Source organism: Rhinolophus sinicus, chromosome 2 (assembly GCF_057876585.1).
Source record: "Rhinolophus sinicus isolate RSI-liver-muscle chromosome 2, RSI-T2T, whole genome shotgun sequence".
In the NCBI taxonomy this organism is placed as follows: domain Eukaryota; kingdom Metazoa; phylum Chordata; class Mammalia; order Chiroptera; family Rhinolophidae; genus Rhinolophus; species Rhinolophus sinicus.
Window position 1 is genome coordinate 62,032,480 of NC_142502.1, and position 15,721 is coordinate 62,048,200.

The 15,721-nt window shown below is 43.3% G+C and overlaps 1 protein-coding gene across 1 annotated transcript in view; it reads left to right on the forward strand.

Moving 5' to 3' along the window:
* The first annotated feature begins 9 nt into the window (after positions 1-9).
* Positions 10-15,721, forward strand: part of GABRR2 (gamma-aminobutyric acid type A receptor subunit rho2) — a 34,918-nt gene continuing 19,206 nt past the window's right edge. The window contains exons 1-2 of the mRNA XM_019743242.3: positions 10-3,874; positions 11,422-11,528. Of these exons, the coding sequence (XP_019598801.3) occupies positions 3,762-3,874; positions 11,422-11,528 (220 nt within the window). The 5' untranslated portion in view covers positions 10-3,761. The remainder of the gene's footprint in view (positions 3,875-11,421; positions 11,529-15,721) is intronic.

Here is a 15,721-nt window from a genome sequence, read left to right on the forward strand (position 1 = left end):
TCTCTGAATTAGTGCAATAACCTCCAACAGGTCTCTCGTCTTGCCCCATTCCTGACAGTGCAGCCAGAGTCTTCTCCAGTGCACAGATCTTATCCCGTCTCTCCATTGCCCTTACAGGCCCAAACTCTTAATGTGTAGGACACAAGGGTATGTGTGACCATGGTCCCACCTGACTCTCAGGCCTAATCTGACCTCAGCAAATGCTGCTGGGGCCTTCGCACAGCTCTGAGCTTGAGCCACTGGGGTGAATCCTCTGTCCTGAGAGAAATGAACAAGTATTACACATCTACTGCCTCACACCACATACAAAAATTAACTCAAAATGGATCTAAGACCTTAATGTAAGAGTAAAAACTAGAAAACTCTGAGGAGAAAACAGTATATCTTTGTGACCATGAGTTAATCAGTGGTTCGTTAGATATGAGATCAAAAGCACAAGCAACCAAAGAAAAAGGAGGTACGTTATATTTCATCAAAATAAAGCTTTTTTAAAGATCACCATTTAGAAAGTGAAAGGACAACAGAATGGGAGAAAATATTTGCAGATCATATATATATACCTGATAAGGCGTCGTACCTTACAGTTAAAAGAAATCTTACAACTCAGTAATCTGATTTTAAAATGGCCAAGAATTTGAATAGACATTTGTACAAAGAATAATACAAATGGTAAAAAAACATACAAAGAGATGCTCAAAATCATTAGTCATTAGGGAAATACACTTCAAAACCACAGTGAAATACCACTGCATACCCACTATGATGGCTAGAATAAAAATAAGTGTCGGTGAGGATGTGGAGAAATTGGAACTCTCATACTTTGCTGGTAGGAATGTAAAATGGTACAGCAACTTTGAAAAACTGTTTGGCAATTCCTCAAAAAATCAAACAGTTACCAGCTGACCCAGCAATTCCACTCCCAGGTATATATCCAAGAGAAATGAAAATATGTTCACACAAACTTGTAAATGAATATTTATAGCAGCATAATTGTTAATAGACAAAAACTGGAAACTCAAATGCCCATCAACTGATGACTGAAAAAATGTGTTACAGCTATATAATGGAATATTATTTTTTAATAAAAATGAAGTTATGATATATGCTACAACATGGATAAATCTTGAAAATGTTACGTTGAGGGAAGCCAGACACAAAAGACTACATATTGTATGATTCCATTTATATGAAATGTCCAGAGTAGGCAAGTCCATAGAGACAGAAAGTAGATTGGTGATTATCAGGAGCTAAAGGGAAGGAGAAATGGCGAGTGACTTCTAATGGGCATGAGGTTTCTTTGGGGGGAGATGAAAATGTTCTAAAATTAGATAGTGGTGATAGTTACACAACTTTAGAATATACTAAAACCACACTTTAAAGGGGTGAATTTATGGTATGTGAATGATATTTCAATAAAGCTGTTATAAAAAAAAGTTACATCTCCAACTGTGGTTTTCTCCCTACTATAATCACATAATTGAACTACTAAAAATAAGAGTTTAAAAAATATTGGTAGGACCTAAAATGGCACCTGGGACACAACAAAACAAATATTTCTTGAAAACCAACATCCGGCACAATTCAAGGATTCCAGCCAGTCCTTTACAGGCTTGTTCCAAATGGCAGAAAGGAAAAGACATCTTTTGAACAAAAAGAATTTTAACAGCTCTCACTCCTTCCCCACTAAATTTTGGCAGGAGTGGAGCTTTTAAACAAATTGCCTGGATAATTCTGTCCCCATACGGAATTATTCCCACTCCCAAGTTCCTATTTAACCCATTGTAATTTGGCTTCCTGCCACATCTCACAACTGAAACTATAGTCAACTGAAGTTAGGAACAATATTCTGGTTGCCAGATCCAGCAAGCTGTTTTCAGCCCTCACTTCTTCACAGCACCGACTGTTGACTGCCCTCCTTCCTGAAACTCTCCTTTGGTTTTCATAGTTAACCTAGCCAAGGCTAGGTCTTCTGTCCTTTTGTTCTAGCAGCCCATCCGTCTTTTATAAGTATAGGTTCTGCAGGGTTCTGTGCTTGGACGTGGACTCCTGTTTTCCTGGAAGATCTCACCTTTTCCTGTGGTTAAACTACCATCACACACTGATGGCTCCAAATCTATTTCTCCAGTCCAGACCTTTCTCCTCAGCTCCTGGCTCGTACTCCAGCTATACCTGCTGAGCATCTGGAGGTCCCGTGGCACCCCAACCTCCTCAAGGCAAAATGTATCTTCTCTCGCCACCAAACCTGTCCATCTCTAATGGGTATCATTTAGTGGTGGTACCGTCACACCCACCTCCAAACTAGAATCCTGGCTGTCACTGTTGACTTCTCTTACCTCCTACTCTATTCAGTCACCAAATGTATTCTACTTCAGTATGAACTTGACTGTCTCGCAGTCAAGTTCTGTCTTCCCTCCTCTTCTCCTTCCCTCGTCCCTTCTGTGAAGGCAGGACCTCATCCTCTTTTGTTGTTAGCATTTCCCTGATCCAAATGATCCTAGTTAGAAATTTCTTCAAAAATAAAGCAAATCCACCTGAAACTAATTAAAAATAAAGTAATTAATTAAAAAAAAATAGAGAGAGAGGGAGAAAGAGAGTACATTAAACAGAAATTTATAACATTTCAAAAAAATAAAAAAATAAAGCAAATCATGTCATCCCACTTTGCTTTTTTTGATTCTTTCTTTGTCACATATTCGTTTGGTGCAAAAGTAATTGCGGCTTAAAAGGTTAAAAATAATTGTAAAAACCGCTATTACTTTTGCACCAACCGAATAATAAAACCCCGATTCAGTTTCCCTTCTAGCGATTATCCTCCTGACTTTCATCCTCGTCGCTAATCGACCACACTAAGCTTTTCATTCCCAGGATGCAGCAGGTGAGCAATAAGTAATTTTAAAACATTTTATTCTGTTCAGTAGGTTAAACATAGCCACATGTATCTTTGCACTGCTGATGTTCATAATTCTGTATCTTAGGACAGGCATCAAGCCTAAATTATGATGTTTGACGTTTTAGGATTAAAGACCAAAGTTAATCTAATGCTCATGATAGGAAGAAGAGCTTACATGATCATGAATTCTTTTGTGGTTGATGCTTTTCCTCAAAATCAAAATGTATTGTGTGCTTTGCTGAGCTGTGTTCTCACTGAAGAGTACTGATGGAGGAAAAGCAAGCGTCCTTGGTCATAGGCAAAGCACAGTGTCTTAGATCAAGAAATAAAGCAATCCTGCATTTACTCAGCATTTTCTGAGCACATTCATGTACTCGTTTCCTCCCCACAAAGTCTTCCCCGTAGACCCACTCAGAAAGCAAGCTGACTCCCTGCGGACTGTGACAGACTGGTTTTATGTCGCCAGAGAGAGATTAATGATCTCAGCAAAAAGCTGGCATGTTCAAGAGATTTAATTTGTTTATTTATTTTTATTTTTTTATATAACAGTTTTAGCCAAAGCTGTTCTAGAACTCAGCGGAAGCTGAGTTTCACAGAAGGACAAACTTGTTCACTAATGACCAATCACTAAGCAGCAGAGTGGGGAAAAGCTTTGGTGTTTGTGTCACGTCCTGGGGAGTGGAGGGTGGGGTGGGACAAGCATCAGTATTAAATATGAAATCGGGAAAAAGCCTGGCCAGCCACACCCGCGCAGCCCCTCTGAGAAGCACTGTCACAAGGCTGCCGGCTAAATCAATGGTTAAGCTCCGGGGAGATTTGCCCTGCTGCAGGTGACTGGAAAGCAGCTTGTGGCATCATAGGCCGTCACAAAATGCCTTATTTTACGAGACTCCTCGTGGTCTTGTTTTGCCTGATGGTTCTTGTGGAGAGCCGAAAGACCAAGAGGAGGAGATGGACAGGGCAGCTGCAGCTGCCCAAGCCAAGGTAAGGTCGTGGGTAAGGGGAGGGAAGCGCTTGCAGCAGGCTCTCACTGGGCAGTTACTCTACCGTGTCGCGAGCACCAAGGGAACAGCTAGACTGGCTTGACCCTTTCATTCTGAAGCCTGGGCTTGACCAAAGCATTTTGATTTAAGGCAGGTGGGTAGATAAAAACTTTCTAGGTAAAAACATTTTTGTACTTAGATTGTGTTGCTCTGTATCTGACGCGTCCATTCCGTAGGGACCACAAATGGCCACAAATTATATTCAGGTATTTGGGGGCGAACTGTGTGTAGGAATTTAGCCTGAACTATTAAGAAAAAATGTAATGGGCAGTTGTCTTTAAATTATTTGGTTGGACATAACTTTATAATGGTATCAAGTTTCATTTTACGGTTTTGAATCTTAGAAAAGCTGTTTGAAATTGGCTAGGTTACCAGAAATATACATATGGACCACAGTGAATGCCATTTCATGATGTAATGGAAACATTTCCAGGAAATACTGGTTAGAACCAGAATTTGCATTCAAAATCACTACACAACAAATCGAAGTTCCTTAATAAGATTGTTTTGAACCGATGTGCAAAGCATGATACTCCAGGCCTGATGTAGACGTAAGGACTGTTCAGCATGAAGAAAAGAGCAAGTAGCTAAGGTATAAACAGCGTGGGTGAGATGTTCATGTTTGTTTTCCATTCTTCTAAGCACTGTGTGAACTAGTGATTGTGAATATAAACTAACATCTTGAGGCACATTTCCTACGTCAGTGGTCTCTATTTTTAATCATGCACCACTATCAGTGACAATTTTTGAAACTACCTCCAATATATGTGTATATTTAATTACAAATTAGTATAGCTTAACTCTTGCATGTCAATAATGAAAGTAATTTTTTAGTTCAAGGCTTGGCTGAAAATTTTCAGAGACAGACACAGCTCTATGATTGTCTGACCATGTACATGTCCTGATGGGTGCAAAAAGGCCTAGAACCATGTTCCCTGATGTGACATTTCTTCTATCCTTTTCCCCAGCTTCTGTTCAATAATTATTTATAGTCTGGATGTATGTTTATCCTTTCATCCACTTTAACACCTGCTGCGTCAGGGAATGTCCCCACCATTCACCCAGGTGCTCAAGTCATAAACCTGGGTCATCCTTTCTCCTCTTTCCCTCATACCCCACACCCAATCCATCAGCAAGACCCTCCCACCTCCCTCAGATCTGATCACTTCCCAATCCAGGTACCATGTTCTTTCAGCAAGTTTCCTAATGGTCGGACTCCTGTTTCTACATTGCCCTCCTACAGTCTCCTTTACACATTATCCAAGAGGTCTTATTAGGTCCTAAACCAGACTTTTCAACTCCCCTGCTCAGAATTTTCAGGGGTTTCCCCACGCAGTATCATACCCAGGAGGGTCTCATCATCTGGCCTTGTCTCCCACCTCCTTTCTTACTGCTTTCCTTCTCCTTGCTGTCCGCCAGCCCACTGATTTTCTTCCTGTTCCTCACACAAGCCAGACTCACCTCGGAACATTTGCATGTGCTATTCCCTCTCTCAGAATGCACTTTCTTCAGATTGTCTCATGGTTTGCTCCCTCCCGCACTCATTCCTTCCAGGTCTAAGAAGGGTCCTTGAGCACCCTCCATCCCAACCCATCTCTCTCTTATTCTTTACCCTGCTTTATTATATTTTTATGGCACTCAGCACTTCCTGAAGTTACATTATTTATCTGTCTACCTCTTTATTGCCTATCTCCCCCACAAACTTATCCGTCCTATGAAAGCAGTGAATATATGTCTTCCCCATGACTTGAACAGTGTCTGGACAGAGTAGGTGCCCCATAAAAATGTGTTCAGCAAATGAATTTGAGTCTTGGAATTGAGGAATTGTGCAACCAGAGTATGAGACGACTGACCATATGGATGTTGATATTCCCAAGGTTGAGGAGAGGAAATGAATGGAGAGAAAGAGAAACAGTTGGTGGCAGAGCCCTCACTGGAAGTGGTAGAATGATTGGACAGTCTGAAGCCAGGCCCAGTGGCTCTAAGAGTAGGGCTATAAGGTGGGAAGACCCAGCTTATTAAGGAATCTGCCTCTTGGGTGTGAGGGGTGTGAGGAGGGCAGGTCAACCTTTAGACCAACACTGAATAATAAAATTTTTGCAATTGTGGAAATATTATATATCTGCACTGTTGACTATAATAGCCACCAACCACATGTGGCTATTGAGCACATACACATGGCTAGTGTAACTGAAAAATTGAATATGAATTTTATTTCATTTTAATTAACTTAAACCGCCACATGTGGCTAATGGCTACTTTATTGATCAGCACAGCTTTAGGCCTCCCATTGAATAATTTCATCTGGGCAGAGCTGGTAGAGAATGAAAGTTAAGAAGAATTTCATAGGAAGATGTCGCCAAGAACAGGACATTGGGAGAGGAAGCATTTCCCTTCCCTCTCACAGAGTTTGGACAGAAGGTATGCTTGTTTCTCTAAATAATAATAATAATAATGATAATAAAAATAAGAACACTGAGTAAAATAGGGGTATATATAAATGACCAACAAACACTCAAAACAAAATCTCTTCATTTACTTCCAAAAACTTAAATATCTTACACATAACAATAATTAACACTGACTTCTTAAAAGTTCTTTTATTTTCTTCTGTCAAGAATTAGATCTCACATCCTGTCAGACCCAAACGTCCAAATGATCTGCCCTTCCTTGCCCTTCTCTTCCTTCTCTCTCTCTCTCTCCTTTTCCTCTTTCTCCCTCCCCTCTTTTCTTTTTCCCCCCTTTCTTTCTCCCCTCTTTTTTTCTTTTTCTTGTTTAGTAATAATTCTGCCAGTAGAATATTGCTTTAGAATATATAGATGATGTATTATAGAAATGTATACTTGAAACCTATACAATTTTACTAACCAATGCCACCCCAATAAATTTAATAAAAAAAGAATATCGCTTTTGGATTTTACTACTTTAGGTTATGTATGATTGTAGTGAGGGGGAAAGATGGTCTGGAAAGAGTGAGTGTGAATGAGAGAAGAGAGAATCACTCCTTTGTTATCCAGCTTAGAGGAAAGAGAGAGAACTAGGGTTCTCCAGCTCCAGCTTCCACCTGGGTAGCTGGAGCACCTCTGTCCCCAACTTGGCTTTGATTCCTGCTGGCTGTCACTTGTCTGTTCTCCTGGGGGCTGAGGTTCTGCACCAGGGTGGAATCTGCAGACAGCTGCCAACTAGACTTATATAAGGAGCATCAAGTTTGACTGACTAGGATAAAACCAGCATTTTAAAACTAACTATGTTTATTTCAGAATTGTATCTATCATAAAGCCAATATTATAACAACATAAAATAAATGTTTAAAAAGGAAAAAAATCCCAGAGAGAGATCCAAGATGGCAGAGTAAATAAACACTGTGCCTTCCATGAACACATTAAAATTACAACTAAATTATAGAACAATCAACCTGGAGAACCATCTGAAGTCCAGCCAAACAGAAGTCTTATAACTAAAAATATAAAGAAGAAGCCACGGCGAGACTGGTAGGAGGTGTAGACAAACAGAATGGGCCACAAACCTCCTGTGGTGTTTGAAAATCAGGAGGGATACCTTGGCCATGGAGGTTCCCCGAGAGGAGCAAGTGGCCCCAGCCCCCTACACCAGGCTCCCCAGCCTGGAGTACAGGTGCCAGGAAGAAGAGCCCCCACAGCATCTGGCTATGAAAAACAGGGGCATTCCAATCATCCAGGCAGGAAAGAAGGCTACGGGGAAACACAGACGTCCTCTTAAACAGCCCGCGCACAGACTCACTCACTCGCAGGAACTTACCTTGGGCTCCAGTGGAGAGATGGTGACTCGGGGGGTCTCAGAGACATATGGAGGGCAGACTGAGGAGTGTGGCTTCAGGGCGGGGTGAGGACTGGCAGACAGTGGATATTTTCCCAGTGAGGGCTCTTCTTCCTATGCAGCCAGCAGGCATGCACCATCTTTCCTGTGTTGAGCCCGCCCCCACAGGCCAAATCTGAATATGATTGGCCTGGTGAGCTCCACTGCTCTGCCCTGCTGTCTCAGCTGGGACGCTCCCCCACTCAACTTGCACACAGCTTGAGGCACTTTCTCTGCAAGCAGCCAGCCCCTCCCGCATTGCACTCTTTCTAGGAAAACTATCAGAGTCCATGGTCCCCAGGTGGGTAACAATTGGCTTCGGTGTGCCTCTGAGATTTGTTGAGTCACGCCAGGCTCAGCACTGGCACCAAACCAGAGTCTACATTAACCTAGTGACCACAACTCTTCCTACTCTAGAGACTCCCTGAGACCCTGCCTCACTTAACTCGTGAACTACACGAGGCTTTATCAGTGGCTGAACCTTAAGAGAGCCAGTAGGTGGCGGCAGGCCCCCTGGTGTTCTGGCTTTTTGCCAAGTTACCCCAGGCCTGGTGCTGGTAGCAGCTGTACTCAGTTTACAGCATAGCCTTTCCCACATGCCTCCGGGTTTAGCACAGGCAGAGAACAACTGTGGATCACTTTGTAGCTCTTACCAGGTAGCCCCTGGCCAGTCACAGGCAGTGGCTGACATGGGCCTGCACCAAACTCCCTCCTAAAAGGCCCCATAACTAACATACTTGGAGGTTGGCTTCAGACTACAGCAGAGCACTGCCCAATTAGCCCCACATATGGCACACACAAAGGGTGGTCTCAACAGGCACCAGAGCCCACTCAGTGGGGTAAGCCTCCTGCACTGCAGCCTATAAGCTGTGAACAAGGCCATACTCCACAGTCAGTCAGCCTGAAGGTCCACATCCACAGAGTGCTACTAGCAATCAAGGCTCAACTATAACAGGAGGGCATGTACAACCCACCCAAGGGACACTCCTGGAGCACCAAGCAGGTGACAAGGGAGACTGTGCCAGGGCCCCACAGGGCACCTACTACATAAGGCCACCCAGCCAAGACTGGGAGACATAGCAGATCTACCTAATACACAGAAACAAACACAGAGAGAGAGGCAAAATGAAGAAACAAAGAAATGCATCCCAAATGAAAGGAGAGGAGAAAAATCCGGAAAAAGAACTAAACAAAATGGAGGCAAGCAACCTACCAGATACAGAGTTCAAAACAATGGTTATAAGGATGCTCAAGGAACTTAGCAAGAACTTCAACAAAGAGATGGCAAGCATAATAAAGGACATAGAAACCATAAAAAAGAAGTGAAGAATGTAATAACTGAACTGAAGAATGCAGTAGAAGGTATCACCAGCAGACTAGATGAAGCATAGGATCAAATCAGTGATTTGGAAGAGAAGCTGGCAGAAAACACCCAATCAGAACAGCAAAAAGAAAAAAGAATAAAAAGAATGAACATAGTTTAAGAGACCTGTGGGACAACATTAAGCATAACAACATTTGCATCACAGGGGTACCAGAAGGAGAAGAAAGCAAGGTATTGAAAACATATTTGAAGAAATAATGACTGAAAACTTTCCTAATCTGGTGAAGGAAATAGACATACAAGTCCAGAAGCACAGATAGTCCCAAACAGGATGAACCCAAACAAGTCCACACCTAGACACATTATAATTAAAATGGCAAAGTTTAAAGACAAAGAGAGACTCCTAAAAGCAGCAAGAGAAAGGCAACTAATAACATATAAGGGAGCTTCCATAAGATTGTCAGCTGATTTCTCAACAGAAACTTTGCAGGCCAGAGGGATTGGCAGGAAATATTTAACATTATGAAAAATAAGGACCTACACTCAAGACTACTCTAACCAGCAAAGCTATCATTTAGAATTGAAGGACCACCAAACTAGTATTACAAGAAATGTTAGAGGGACTTTAAGATGGAAAAAAAATCAAAATTATGAATAATAAAATGGCAATAGCTGCACATCTATTAACAGTTACTTTCAATGTAAATGGATTAAATGCACCAATCAAAAGACATAGGAGGGCTGAAGGGATAAGAAAACAAAACCCTGACATATGCTGCCTAGAAGAAACTCACTTCAGATGTAAAGACACACACAGACAGAAAATAAAGGGATGGAAAAGATATCTCATGAAAATGGAGATGAAAAAAAAAAATTGGGGTAGCAATACATATACCAGACAAAATAGACTTTATAACAAAGGCTATAAGAAGAGACAATGAAGGAACCAGTAATCCCACTTCTGGGTATTTATCCAAAGAAACCCAAAATGCTATTTCAAGGGGATGTGTGCATCCATATGTTCAGTGCAGCATTGTTTACAATGGCCAACATGTGGAGGCAGCCTGAGTGCCCGTCGATGGAAGAATGGATAAACAGGAGGTGGTACCTATATACAATGGAATACTTCTCAGCCATGGAAGGGAATGGGTTCTTGCCATCTGTGGCGGCATGGATGGACCTGAAGGGTACTGTGCTGAGTGGAGTATGTCAGACAGAGAAGGACAGATGCAATGTTATTTAGCTTATATGTGGAATCTAAGAGCAATATTAACAAACAAAACAGAAACAAACTCATAGATACAGAAAACATTTTAATGGTTGCCTGATGGGATGGATGTTGAGGGTGTGGGTGAAAGAAGGGGAAGGGATTAAGAAGTACAAACTGGTTGTTGCAAAGTAATTATGAGGATGTAGGGTACAGCATGAAAGATATAGTCAATAATATTGTAATAACTATGTATGGTGTCAGATGGGTATTAGATTTGTTAGGGTGATAGTTGGGAGGGGGTTCGAGGCAGGGTGACAAAGGTGAAAGGATTAAGAAGTACAAATGGGTAGTTAGAAAATAGTCATGGGATGTAAAGTAAAGCACAGGGAACACAGTCAATAATATGGTAATAACTATGTGTAGTGCCATGTGGGTACTAGGGGAATCACTTTTTAAAATTCTACAAATGTTTAACCGCTATGCTGTACACCTGAAATTAATATGAAATAATATTGAATGTCAACTGCAATTGATAAATTTTAAAAGGGGCGGAAAGGGGAAGGGGAATAAGAGGTCCAAATTTCCAGGTATAAAACAAATAAGTCATGGGGACGTAATGTACAGCATGAGGAATATAGTCAATAATATTGTGATAGCAGGTACAGTGTCAGATGGTTGCTGGACTTATCATGGTGATCACTTCTTTAGGTACACAAATGTTGAATAACTATGGTGTACGTTGGAAACTAATATAATATTGTATGTTAGCTATATTTTTAATAAAAATCTTAAAAAGAAAAAGTTCCCACATTTTAATCCTCCACCATTCAACCCAACTACTGTCATCCAATCATAAGTTTTGACAATTAAGAGCTTGTCAAGGTAGAATGGTGTCTTGCCCGGGAGGAATTTACTTTAGGAAGGCTCTAGAAGGACCTGTCCTCAGGTCGGCCTGCCTGTGAGGGTCTGGCAGGGGTGAGGGGGTGGGGGAGGGGTGTGTGTCCTTCAGCCTGTTGGAGAAAAGGTGCTTAACCGTAGTTCTTAGAACAAGTAATCTCCCTGGATAATCTCTCTAAGTGCCTTGGTGGGCCGACAAAAAATGTCTCGCTTGTCTTTGCAGTCACCTATACAAGAAGAACCTCGACATGACCAAAATCCAGAAAGGAAAACCTCAGCCGCTCCTCAGAGTGGAGGACCATGATTTCACCATGAGGCCCGCCTTTGGAGGTAGGACTGCGTCCTCCCCTTGGCCTGGTGGGGCCTTGTCCCCAAGGCTGCCTGCTGCTACTCTGTCCGGTTTTCTCAGGCACATACTTTCCTCAGGGGCCCTGAATATCCCACTCACAGTCAGATAAGCCCAACGAGGCTTCCGGAGTCACTAATTTTCCCACGGATAAAAGAGCTGAAAGGGAGTGAGTGGAGAGGTATGTTGACTGAAAAGGAGCTGATGGTGACTACACTGTTTACATTTAGAAAGGACAAGCCCTGCCACTGCCAACTTTTCTTTCCTAAAAAAATAAGAGCTGACCGGGAGAGTCTGCACACACAATGGCTCCCCACACTTGGCCATCCATGCCTACCTGGGAATTTTGGGTTTTGAGGGGGCCCCCAGCTTTCAATAGCAACAACAATTGAACAAAAGCCCCATTACAAAGCCCCCTCTCAGACTTGTTCCCAAAGGATATCCCTGCTTTTGGGGCAAGGTAGGGGTGGTGTGGCACTTGGTTGTCCCTTCCAGGAATTGGAGAAATGCCATAGGAGGGCTGGAAAAAAAGCCAGCCACCTGCACTGTCTGCCCAGGCACGGAGTTGGGTGATAGCAGCAACATGCGTGAGGTGTGAGGCATGAGGCATGCCCCCCTGTGCACATGGTGGAAATTGAGGCCCAGAGCAATTGGCCCAGAGCCGATGGGCCCTGGCCAAGACAGACCCAGGCAGGTTGGCTTCCATTTCCCTTTATCTCCACTCTTGACCTTGTCTTAGGTCCCAGTGTTCTCCTGGGCTGGCAGGAAGGAGTAGAGGTGACCTGTGGGCAAGTCAGTGACTTTCTCTGAGCCTCTGTTTGCTGGTTTGCAAAATGGGGGTAGTAACCCCTACCTCTGGGGCTGTTGTCAGGATTAAACAAGATAATGCATGGAAAGCCCCTGGCACATACCCACTCATGTCCCTTTAGAAAAGCCCAGCTGTCAGGCCTTCCTCTTCTGTGTCTGTTAAGGGATTAAGACATTAATTTATCCCAGAGACCTCTGCATTTTAAAAGGCCTGAAAGCCTCCCATCCAGTTTCCTGAGCTCTGACGCCTGCTGAGCAGAAGGAGAAAAGCAGGCAGCAGATTACAGCCTGTGTCTTCTTCCTGCCCTGGAACTTTGCTCACCACCGCTGGTTCAGGTCCAGAGGCTGCCGTCTCTGGGAGTTCTGGTTCCCTGGAGGCTTGCCATGAGTACTACTGCCAAGGAATTGTATAAAAATAAAGTTTTCCTGAATCAGCTGTTGTAAAATAGCTGTATCTGCTCCACGAGGTCCAAGCCAGACATCCCCATACACACGAAGCTCACCTTGCGTTTCTTCTAGAGTGTCAGTTAAGATACAGAGGGTCAGTGAAGTAGCTAGAACAAAAATAAACGACAGCGTTCATGACAACTAACATTTTTATAGTGATTCCTCTGTGCCAGGCACCATTCGAATTAACGTACTTACATATATGATCTTATTTTAGTTCTCACACATACTCTGTGAGGTAGGTACTATTATACCCAGGTGGGGAAACTGAGGCACAGAGAGGTGAAGTGACGGACTCAGGTCACACTGCTGCTGAGGTTAGACCATCCCTCTAAGCTGGGTCTCATTCTTGTCCCCTCTACCAGTATGTACCTCAATGCAGGGCTAACATATCCATCAGGCAGAATAGGCATACCATTTAGGGCTCACAAACAATACTCTTAGGGGTCCCTGAAAATATTTCAATTTATTTTAAAATCAGAGGGGGAACAAATCAAATTGGGGGTAGAAGAACATGGTTTTAATATATAATGTTAATATATTCATCTTCACACCAATACAGTTGTAAAACATGCTTTTAAATATTTTTGTATGGAGGAAGGGGTCCGTGAAAGTGAAAATGCCTGGGGACCTCACAGTTATAACGTGGCCCTGACTCAGTGCAGCTCTGTTGGGCAGGTCTGTGTGTCAGGGGATGGGTGATATTCTGAAAGCCACAGTGTAACTTTCTACCAGAGGCTGCTGTCCCTGGCAGAGGCTGGAGCAATCACCTGGTCAGTACCCTCAGTTTACAGAAGAGCCTGGGGTCCGGAGGGTAAATGATGGCCACAGAACAGGTGGGGAACAGAACTTGTGTTTCTTCTGGGATGTCAGCTGTAAAACTAAAAGCCTCATAAAAACGCCCTCTCCTCTGGGAGAAAGCCCGGAGTTAGTTCTCAGGAATGGCAGGCTGGTGAGGTCCTCCCATGTTCCCAGAAAACCTGGCTCTGAGCAGAATCACGCAACAGGCTGCAATCCTAGTCAGGGCGCTCCTTTCTCAAGCCACGTTTGAGGAACAAATTGGACTTTCTGTGCTCTGATCCCTGCAACTGCTGGGTCCATCGGCAAGGTCCCCAAGAGTGTGGAGGGTCAGAATAGTCCCCTGCCCTGCCTGAGTAAGCTCCTGAGGCTTTGACCTGACAAAGTCAGGTGACCCTGACTTTGGGAGGAGCTGTAGGGGAAGGTGTCACCTCCAGCAGGTGCACAGTGAGAAGACCTGAGGCTCTTACACATCAGCTGTCAAGATCTCAGTCACCAAAGCCCAGAGTGGGGGCCATTCCTCCTTACTTCCAACCTCCTCCCCAAGGGCACTGGGTTCTCTGGGCACCCTGCCGGCATTTCCTGGATATCCAAAGGTCATGTCCAAAAGAGGGGAAGGGGAACACACAATGTGCTACAGCTCCATACCCACACTCATAAACTCACAAACAAGAAGGTTGGCGACTCCCGGAGTCCTGGCCAAGAAGGTGGGATGGGGCTATCAGAGGAGGGGCTTCCCACCACCTGTGGTTCCAATGATTATTATAATCTGTAATCCCTGGGAACATCTGGAGAGGGCTTTGAGCCAAGAAGCCTTCCCTGTGGGTGCTCCTGAGGTCTCCATTCCATCCAGCACCTCATTCCTAGGTGGGGGGCACTGGCCAGGGGGTAGGTGGGCCTCTGAGAAAGGAGGCTGGCAGACAGCACATAGGTGACTCTGTGCCAGTAAAAGAAGGCACTCCTTCCTTGGGGGCGGCCCTGTCCCAGGCACTCCTCCTGGCCCCCAAGAAGCAGAGTCTGGGCCCACTTGCCCTGGGGTCGGCTCAGTCTAACACCTCCCTCCCCTTAGCACCCATGCACACCAAGCCGGTCATTTGAACAAAGATGTCCTTCAGTAGCTGTGGGGTATGTTTCCTCACTCTCGTCTTCTGTTCCCATTTTACTTCTCTCAGAGGGACATCCTTGTGGATTGATCTTTAAAAGTAATTGATAGAGAGAAATTTATCTAAGACTATATATACCCCTCGGATGACCTTTACGGTGTAGAAAGAGAAAAGATTAAAAATCTAGCAGCTTTCTAATAATCCCAGGGATCAGTTGAAACAAAAATACCTTGTCTAAGCTCCCAGCTGCCTGCATCGGTGGTATGTCCTGGTTAGAGGAAACCCAGAGGCCCCAGGCTTCTCTCCCATCTGTTAGAAGAAATATTGCAATGCTGATTTTTTTAAATTAAAATTAAATTTTTTTAAAATTGTGGTTAAAATATATATAAAACATAAAATGTACCATCGTAACCACATTTAAGTGTACAGTTCAGTGGCATTAAGTACATTCACATTGTTGTGCAACCATCAGCCCCATCCATCTTCAGACGTTTTCATCTTCCCAAACTGAGACTCTGTATCCATTAAACAACAGATCCCCATGGCCCTTTCCCCACTCCCTGTACCCACCTTTCTACCTTCTGTCTATGAATTTGACCACTCTAGCTATGTCATGTAAGTGGCATCATACAGTTTTTGACTGGCTTTTGTGACTGGCTTATTTACTTAGCTTAATGTCTTCAAGGGTCTTCCATGTTGTAGCATTTGACAGAATTTTCTTCCTTTTTAAGGTGAAATAATATTCTATTGCATGAATAGATCACATTTTGTTTATCCATTCATCTGTCAGTGGACAGTTGGGTCGTTTCCACCTTCTGACTATTGTGAGTAATGCTGCCATGAACATGTATGTACAAATATCTGTTTTGAGACCCTGCTTTCAATTCTTTTGGGTCTATACTCAGGAATAGAATTGCTGAATCGTATGGTAGTTCTATGTTTAATTATTTGAGGAACATCCACACTTTCTTCTATAGCAGTTGTATCCATTTTACATTCTCACTAGCACAATGCTGGTTTTT